The 10,000-nt window shown below is 44.1% G+C and overlaps 1 protein-coding gene across 1 annotated transcript in view; it reads right to left on the minus strand.

Moving 5' to 3' along the window:
- Positions 1–4,785: 4,785 nt before the first annotated feature.
- LOC143299619 (cytochrome P450 2J4-like) overlaps positions 4,786–10,000 on the minus strand; it is a 10,042-nt gene continuing 4,827 nt past the window's right edge. The window contains exons 6-9 of the mRNA XM_076612913.1: positions 9,959–10,000; positions 7,451–7,716; positions 7,068–7,195; positions 4,786–5,262 (exon numbers count right to left, since the gene is read on the minus strand). The exon at positions 9,959–10,000 is cut by the window's right edge and continues 85 nt beyond it. Coding sequence (XP_076469028.1) covers positions 5,046–5,262; positions 7,068–7,195; positions 7,451–7,716; positions 9,959–10,000 — 653 coding nt within the window. The 3' untranslated portion in view covers positions 4,786–5,045. The remainder of the gene's footprint in view (positions 5,263–7,067; positions 7,196–7,450; positions 7,717–9,958) is intronic.

The raw sequence follows: 10,000 nt of genomic DNA on the forward strand, positions 1-10,000 counted from the left end.
TGTGTGTGTGTGTGTGTGTGTGTGTGTGTGTGTGTGTGTGTGTGTGTGTGTGTGTGTGTGTGTGTGTGTGTGTGTGTGTGTGTGTGTGTGTGTGTGTGTGTGTGTGTGTGTGTGTGTGTGTGAGAGCACACACATGCCTACTTGTGTATGCGTTGGGTAGAGTTTGTGTGCATGTGTCTTAGGCTTTGCCTCTCTCTCTCTCTCTGCGTGTGTGTGTGTGTGTGTGTGTGTGTGTGTGTGTGTGTGTGTGTGTGTGTGTGTGTGTGTGTGTGTGTGCGTGTGTGGTGAACCTGGGTGGAAAAAGCCCGCTGCAAGGATAAGAAACATGGACAGCGAGCGAACGAATGACAGACAATAAACACGCGGCCTTTAAAAACAACAGAACAAACGTCATTCCCGTCTTGTTTGCTTCCGTCTTGCACTTTGTTTGCGTTGGCCTCTCTCTCTGTTTGTCCAACGTCTCTGTGCATGCACTAGTGTGCGCCGTGCGTATGTGCACACGCGTGTGTGTGAGTGTGTCACCCCTCCGCCCCCCAACTGACACACACACACTCTCTATTTGACACTCTCGCTCGTTGAAAAAGACCCTGGTTATTTGATTTGATTCGATATGGATACTTATATAGCTCCTATCCTCGGTCGGAGATTAAGCTCTAAGCGCTTTACAAACACGGAGTCATTTGCACAACAGGCTGCCTACGTGGGTACAGCCAACTGACGGCTGCCACTGGGCGCTCATCATTCGTTTCCTGTGTCATTCAATCAGACACGTAACATTTCATTTTATTCAGTGAACAAGCTGTTTGCTGGTGTACATTACAAACACTGAACTATTTGCTTTGTAAACTTTACGAAACCACAATTTTATTTGTTATTGCTTCTTGAAAAAGGATGCAACAAGCATGTCCATCAAAGCTAGATAAATAAATCAAAAGATATCAAAGCGTCTATTGTTTTGAGAAATGTTGTTAGTGACTGAAGGAACGCATGCATGGCCAATAGGTTGCAACAGAGCATTGCCAATGGCTCAAAGTATCGAGGCAGTATGTTGACAGATGCCGTTGCATAATCCTATTCTTTTCGGAACGTATCAGCTGCTGACACAAACGTCTGGGTGTACGCGCGCGCGTGTACGTGTTTGTGTGTTGACACCAGTCAATAATAATGTAAACAACACAGATTACATGAATTCCGGTGTCATTTGTTGGTTGTCTTCAGACCAAAACCAGCGTCAGCGATTACCTGTTGTAATAAGCGATATGCAAAATACGCCATGATGTGGTAAAAGTCCAGCTCAAAATTGATAGTGTTGAATTAAGATAAGTCTGTAACGAACCGTTATCAGTACACACTTTAGCAATGCTTCGGGTGTGCAGAGAAATCCGCGCATCCTTGTTTTTATATACACAGCAATGGAAACTGTACATAGCTATCCTTTTAGCATTTTTACTAGCATCACCGGTGTGCTGCGTTAGACAAGGCAGCTGAAAACGACGATGGTCTAAAATACAATATCATCACCACTGACTAACAATGTCACTTCATTCTGACTTAGAAGTCTAATTAATCTTCTGGTGAATATTATCTCAAACAGAGAACGTGTTTACCGATAAAAAATGACACACACACACACACACACACACACACACACACACACACACACACACTTTACTTTATTGGAAAACATCTTTGCACATTCACGGCTGAGCTAATTGCTATTATACAAACTCTGAGCTACTTACTGAGCCATCAAATAGTTGTTTTTTTTCGAAAACAGCATTCTTTGTTGATTCTAAATCAGTACTTTATGCTCTAGAATTATTTAACCTTGAAATAAGACCTGACTTAGTTATTGAGCCAAATCATTTGGTACATTGTTTGAAATTTAAAAGGACGGAGGTCAGTTTTTGTTGGGTGCCTTCTCATGTGGGCATTCATGGCAATGAAAATCCTGATAAAGCAGCTAAAAGAGGAGCACAAGATTCAGAAAATTCGACAAAAGTACATGTCCGTCTTTCCGTAAAAGAGGCATTCACTTTGTTAGAAAAATCAGCATGGGGTCGATTTCATAACCGATGGAAGAAATGTTTTTAAAACGTAAAGGGACATTATTCCCCAAGAATATCATTAAAGAAAAGATACAGAATTCATCAGCTTGCTATACAAGATTAATAACCTCTACTTTCTTCCGTATAAAACTTGATGCGCTGAAGACAAAGTATAGTAAAAATGTTACATGTATCTTTAGTAAGCAGTTCAGCTTGCATCATCATTGTTTCAGAAAATTCGACAAAAGTACATGTCCGTCTTTCCGTAAAAGAGGCATTCACTTTGTTAGAAAAATCAGCATGGGGTCGATTTCATAACCGATGGAAGGAAAAGTTTTTAAAACATAAAGGGACATTATTCCTCGAGAATATCATTAAAGACACCGAATCAATCAGCTTGCTATACAAGATTAATAACCTCTACTTTCTTCCGTATAAAACTTGATGCGCTGAAGACAAAGTATAGTAAAAATGTTACATGCATCTGTGGAAAGCAGTTCAGCTTGCATCATCATTGTTTGTTTCACTGCCAGCAGTTTCATACCTTCTTTCCCAAGTATTTCAAAGAGAATAACTGTTCTGCAGAAGAGTTTTGGAAAGTTATTTCTGACGAGGTTCTTATGGTCGAACTTTCACAGGCATTAGTTCATAACCCTATTTCTACATTCCTTTAACGTACTTCAGAATTGTGTTAATGGTTTCTGATTATTATCATCATTATTGAATTGTTACTGTTAAATGATATTGCATGCTAGTTTTGCATTTTTTATTATTATTATAGTTTTCTGCCTTTTCTGATTTCCTCTTCCCTCTAGTGAAAAGACGCTAAACTAAAGAACGAACACACACACACACACAGATATATATATATATATATATATATATATATATATATATATATATATATAACATATGTAGATAAATAATAGACAAATAGGTAGGTAGGCTGGTAGACAGATGCAAATGCATTTCACCCACAGAACAGTATAGAGCTCCATCTTACGCCCACGCATCAATAAAGAACACTGATCGTGAATACATAATATATTCATCCCAGTACAAGCTCACATAACACATGCCAGATTTAACGTGGATCAAAAAAAAAAGTGAAGTAATGGCTATGCTAATGATCTTTCATAGAAAGTGTTCTGAATAATGGTTACATCATTATTGCCAACTTCCGCGAACTCAATGAACCTCATACAGAAAATTGAAAACGGAATGGGAAGCCCAGAGTGGCATAAGGCAATGCGCAACTTTCAGATTAAAAAACTCACATGGTCATACTGCCCGGGACATGCAGGTGTTAAGGGAAATGAGCGAGCTGACAGACTTGCTGGTAACGCAACACCAACGAGCGACCTACATCTAGGAAAATCGGAAATCCTCAGAAAAGTCAAAGAATACCAAAAAGAACAGGTACAAGGCCATCACACCATCGATCGCCTCAAAGAAATAAAAGCAGAGAGAGGGAGCGGCCGCAAGTCTAACATGAAAGGTAGAGCACGATGCTTTGCAAATCAAACAAATATCGGCATCATCTCCAAACCAACATTGCGCAAATTTCTTCAAAACGGAACAGAGTCTCTGTGGGCCTTTCCAAATACAATAGACTGAGCAACACACTAGACGCCACGTTCTTGGCATCAGAGATCTTTTCCCATCCCTCTTGCGGCCAGTCAGGGGCAGCCTCTGTGCATGTGTGTATGTGTGTGTTTGTGTGGATGTATGGGTCTGTGCTTTTGAGTGCGTTTATGAATGCGCGAGAGTGTAAGTGTACACAAGTGTCAGGAGAGATCTGTGTACGTGTGTGTGTGATGGGAGGTGGGAGTGCGGGGGGAGGTGGGGTAGAGGATGAGGTATGTGAGTGTATGCATGCCTACACTGTGGGAGCAACAGGATATTGGAACGTATATATATATATATATATATATATATATATATATATATATACATATATATATATATATATATATCTTTGTATATATGTGTGTGGGGTTGGGGGTGGGAGATATGAGCGTATGTGTGTGTGCTTGTACAAGTAAGTGTTCATCTCTGTGAGTGTGTGTTTGTGTGTGTGTGTGTGTGTGTGCCGTGGAAGCTGCGATACGTAGACTAGAAATGAGTGTGTGGAGGAGGAGGGTGGAGGAGGTGCAAGGTAATGTGTGTGTGTGTGTGTGTGTGTGTGTTGGAGCTCATGTACGTTTATATGTATTTGACTGTACTTTCATATCTGTGAAACTGCATGTTTGGTGCATTTCTGTTATGCATGTGTGGGTGTATGTGTGAATGTATGTCTTCATATTTTACATTTATTCCCTTATTTATCACCATTGTTGTCTTATTTATTTATTTATTTTTCATTATTATCATTTTATAAGTATTACTATTATTACTACTACCTTTTTCTATATTATAATTATTATTCATTTATTTATTTATTTATGTAAGCTTATCTATTATTTATACCCCCGTTTTTTTTGTTTTTTGTTTTTTTGTTTTTTTTTCTCAAGGCCTGACTAAGCGCGTTGGGTTACGCTGCTGGTCAGGCATCTGCTTGGCAGATGTGGTGTAGCGTATATGGTTTGTCCGAACGCAGTGACGCCTCCTTGAGCTACTGAAACTGAAACTGAAACTCCGCGAAGACCACCTGGGATTTGTTCAGCTGTTCTGCTCTGGTGTGAATGTTGGGGCATGTGTGAGAGGGCGTGTGTTCATAGATATGTGTGTTCATTGATGTGTGTGTGTGTGTGTGTGTGTGTGTGTGGGTGTGTGTGTGTGTGTGTGTGTGTGTTTGAACTTTTTTTTTAGGTGGGTTTGTCGAAGTGTTTTTATATTGTTTTTGTTTCTTGGTAATTAATATGACAGTTTTGTGTTGACGCGGTTGAGCATTTGTATGGTTTGACAGCCCTGATAATATTATGGGCCTGTGCGGTCGGCTGGACTATAACCAGACCGTCAGCAGCAGCAGCAGTCAAAAGGGGTGTGTGGGTGGGGTTAATTTTGATGCCTTTTGCGGAAGCGGCAGTGGTAGTGCTTCAAGGTGGAGATCAGCCCGAAGTCCCACGACTCTGGTCCCAGGGGCATCAGCTTCTCGTTGGTGGGCGGCAGGACGTCGAAGTGCTGCATGAGGTTGGTCACGAAGAGGAAGATGCGGGCACGTGCGAAGCCCTCCCCTGGACACACCCTCTTCCCCGTGCTGAAGGGCATCAGGCTGAAAAAGGAAATAAAAAAAGTATTGTCGATAATAATAATAATAATAATATGGAGTGATGGCCTAGAGGTAACGCGTCCGCCTAGGAAGCGAGAGAATCTGAGCACGCTGGTTCGAATCACGGCTCAGCCGCCGATATTTTCTCCCCCTCCACTAGACCTTAAGTGGTGGTCTGGACGCTAGTCATTCGGATGAGACGATAAACCGAGGTCCCGTGTGCAGCACGCTCTTAGCGCACGTAAAAGAACCCACGGCAACAAAAGGGTTGCTCCTGGCAAAATTCTGTAGAAAAATCTACGTCAATAGGAAAAACAAATAAAACTGCACGCAGGAAAAATACAAAAAAAATGGGTGGCGCTGTAGTGTAGCGACGCGCTCTCCCTGGGGAGAGCAGCCCGAATTTCACACAGAGAAATCTGTTGTGATAAAAAGAAATACAAAATACAAAATATTAATAATAATCTATTTTCGTATAGCACTATATAATACAAGCATAAGCAAGCTCTAAGCGCTTTACAATCCAGTACCTAAAGTGAAACAAGGAAAGCATAAAAAAAAGTAGTAGAAACATAGAACATAATCATTAACATTATAAAAACACAATGCATAAAACTCACAAAGTGACATACTCTCAATACTATAACTGTTACACTCCAACACCACTCACACACACACACACACACACACACACACACACACACACACACACACACACATTGTGTGTGTCTGTGTCTGTGTGTGTGCGTCTGTGTTTCTGTGTGTCTCTGTGTTTGTGTCTGTGTCTGTGCCTGCGTGTGTGTGTGTGTGTGTGTGTGTGTGTGTGTGTGTGTGTGTGTGTGTGTGTGTGTGTGTGTGTGTGTGTGTCTGTGTCTTTGTCTGTGTGTCTGTGTGTCTGTGTCTGTGTGTGTCTGTGTGTGTCTGTGTGTGTGTGTCTGTGTGTGTGTGTCTGTGTCTGTGTTGGCATGTCTGTGTCTCTGTTCATGTTCATAACGTGTACCTGTATATTTGCGAGGATGCTTGCAGGTCATTATGAATGCATGCATGCATGTAAGTTCGCACGCGCTCAGTCGTGACAATTCGCGTGTTCAATGTGCGCGCGCTTGTTGTGTCAACGTATGACTGTATTCTTCGCCAAACAATTCAGTCTTCTCTCCCCCCTGCCCCCCACCCCATCCCCCCACAACCACCACCCAGCCCCGCCCCTCAAACCCCCCTTGCAGCCTTAGCCAAACGATTCAGTCGTACCGCCCTCCCTCGCCCCGCCCTTCGATCCTCCCCTCCTCCCCCTCACCTACCCCCCTTTGCAGTCGGACTCTGGCATGATTCTGTCTCTGCGCTCGTCATGTCAAACGTACACGTAGCCAAACGATTTATTCGTCTCCCCACTCCAACCAACCCCCGTCCGTCAGCCCCCTTGTAGCAAGACTCTAGCTTGTTATGTCCACGTATTCTTAACCCTTTTACCGCCAGTCAATTTAGAGTACAAAATTCCCCTTGTGGTCTAAACACAGAAAAGACAGTGGCTAAAATTTAGCTGGGGATTCCCTCCCCTGTGATGTACAGAAAATGCGGCCTATCCTACCACCGAGCATTAAGAGCAGTAGGTTCATGGATAACAGTACCAATGAATGGTCACCTTTCAGTGACATGAATCCTCTACCACGCCTGTGCATAAATGAAAAGCTTGGCGGTGAAAGGGTTAAATCAAAGTAATAAGTCGCCTCCCCCCCCCCCTATCCCCCCGACTCCTCCACCCCCCCACCCCCCTTCCCTTGCAGCTTGACGCTAGCACACCACACACATACTTCTGTCTGGTGGGATGGTTGATGGGCAGAAGCACCCCCTCCTCGTCCAGGAATCTCTCCGGCTTGAAGCTGTGAGGGTCATCCCACAGCTGCTCACTTCGGTGGAACACGTAGGCTGCACTGAACGCCTGCACAGTGTGTTTCGTTTCAGTTTCAGTTCAGAGTCAGTTTCTCAAGGAGTCGTCACTAGGTTTGGAGTGTGTGTGTGTGTGTGTTTGTGTGTGTGTGTGTGTGTGTGTGTGTGTGTGTTCACCACACCACAACACCAACACAACACAACCGCCCATCCCCCCCCCTCCCGCCTTCCCCTATACACAACACCCACACCCACACCAACGCAACACCCACACCACACAACAACAACACGACCACGAAAACCTCACCACCGTTCCTTTAGGGATCCTGTAGCCTTTGATCTCCACGTCGTCGTTCACGTAGTGGTCGAAGCCCAGCGGGACGACAGACACCAGCCTCAGGGTCTCCAGCACGAAGGCCTCTGTGTAGCTGCACGCGCGACGGTCCGAGAGCGACGGCTTCCGGTCCTGGCCGACGTAGGTGTCCACTTCCTGTTGGATCCGCCGCATGACTTCCGGGTAGTGGATAAGGTAGAGGAGGATGGCGCTGATGCTTTGCGTGGACGTGTTGACGCCTAGGGGTGTGTGGTGTGTGTGTGTGGGGTGGGTGGGTGGGAGGGGATGGGAGGGGAGGGGGTGGATGGGTGCATGGATGTGGGTGTTGGGTTGGGGTGGGGGAGGAGGAAGAAGAATAAGAACAGTGTTTGAAAGTGAGGTTTCATTTCTTTTCTTCTATTTTTTTCCGTTTTGTAAAGACAATTTTGTTAACAATGATATTAATATTGATAGTAGTAGTAGTAGAAATAGTAGCAGCAGCAGCAGCAGTAGTAGTAGTAGTAGTTGTTGTTGTTGTAAATAACATTAATATTGATGATAGCAGTAGAACTAAGTGTAGTAATAGTGGTGGTGGTGGTGGTAGCAGTAGAAGAAGTAGTAGTAGTAGTAGTAATGGATCAAGTAGAGGAGAATGACACTGATGGCTTGAGTTTTGCGCGCGCTCGCGCGTCTGTATGTGTGTGTGTGTGTGTGTGTGTGTGTGTGTGTGTGTGTGTGCGTGCGTGCGTGCGTGCGTGCGTGTGTGTGTGTGTGTGTGTGTGTTTGAATACTTTTTTTTTTACACGTCAACCAACCCTCAATGTTATTTCTCAAATAAGATTGCAGTAAACAAGTACGCATTACATTCGTTTGCGTAAAGGAACAAGGGCATACATGGAAGCTGGTGATTGCGTTGAGAACTTTATCGTTGGAAGACTCTGATTCATTCAGTCGTTCAAAGAGTCTCTCTTTGTCTGCCTGTCTCTCTCTACTTGTTCTCTCTGTCTAGCTATGTTTGGTCTCTGTCTCTGTCTCCCTCTCTCTCTCTCTCTTTCGGTATTTCTAGCAGCTGTTATGTCATACAATTTTCGCAATACCCTGTATCAACAATGGCATTCGACATTTCGCTCCAGTGCGTATCTGAATGTGCCAAGAACGAGCTGACACACACGATGAATTAAAAAAAAAAATTTCCTTTACTTTCCTGATCACGTTCCGTGTTTGCATTGTATATCTTATCTTTAATGCGATAGCTAAATGGGAACTAAAACACCACACACACACACACACACACACACACACACACACACACACACACACACACACACACACACACACACACCTACTCCCTCCCCCCCCAAAAAAAAGAAAGAAAACTGTACCTTTACGCAGACAGTAAATAAAACCAGTGTTTATCTATCTTCTTACCCTCGACAATGAGGAGGTCGCTTTGACATTTCTCTTCATCTGTCCGTCAATCTCTCTGTCTTTATCTCTTTCTCTCTGTGTGTGTGTCTCCCTCCGTCCCTCTCTCCCTTCCTCTCTGCGCCCCCCCGCCGCGCCCCCCCCCCCCCACGGCCCCGGCCCCCCTCCCACCCGTCTCTCTGCCTCTAAACAAATACCAGTTGTTATTCTCCTTTCAGTGCACACGCCAAACAAAGTTACGGTGCATTCGGTGCAAGTTGCGGAACACTTTGTACTTGTAGTCGTGCGTGTTTCCATTGTCGAGTAAATTGCTAGGGAGCCTTCTCAACCAGGTGGTTTTTTTGGGTGTTTTTTTGTTTGTTAGACTGGAAACGAGAATGTCTCAATAGTTAGTCCCACCACCCTCATTAAAGAAAGTAGAGGTCTGGAGCTAATGCAATGCACACCCGAGTTTGTAGAATGCGGGTGTTCAAATGTTCGAGTCCCACACCGGACTTTTTACTCCCATCCCAGCCCCATTCATTAGACTTTGAGTCTGGATGCTAGTTGTTCTGATGACACGAGAATCCCAGGACCGATGTGCAGCATGCACGTTAACCCTTTTCACTGCCAAGCTGGCATTTATGCAGCAGCTAGGTAGAGGACCCATGTCACTGAAGGGTGACCAGAGGGTGACCAGATCATGGGTCTGTTATCCATGAACCTACTGTTCTTTATGTTCGATGGTAGGACAGGCCATATTTTCTACACATCGCAGGGGGAATCCCCATCTATTAGTAGACACCATATTTTCTGTGTTTCTAGCTCAAGGGAATTTGGCACTCCAAAATTGACTGGCGGTGAAAGGGTTAAAGAACCAGTAGTCACATGTACGTTTTTTTTGTTTTGTTTTGTTTTGTTTTTGTTTTTTTGAAGAGCAATCCACTTTAATAGTAAAACAAATACACGAACAGAGAGAGACAGAAAGAAGGATGATGAGAAAAGAAACAAACATAGGGGTGGGGGTGGGTGGGGGGGGGCTGTAAAAATGGCGACGCGCTCTCAACAAGGACACGATACGATCATATTAAGGCTTACCGGCAGCGATGACGTCCATGAGGTTGCCCATCACGTGATCAT

The sequence above is a fragment of the Babylonia areolata genome, chromosome 25 (assembly GCF_041734735.1).
Source record: "Babylonia areolata isolate BAREFJ2019XMU chromosome 25, ASM4173473v1, whole genome shotgun sequence".
Taxonomy (NCBI): Eukaryota; Metazoa; Mollusca; class Gastropoda; order Neogastropoda; family Buccinidae; genus Babylonia; species Babylonia areolata.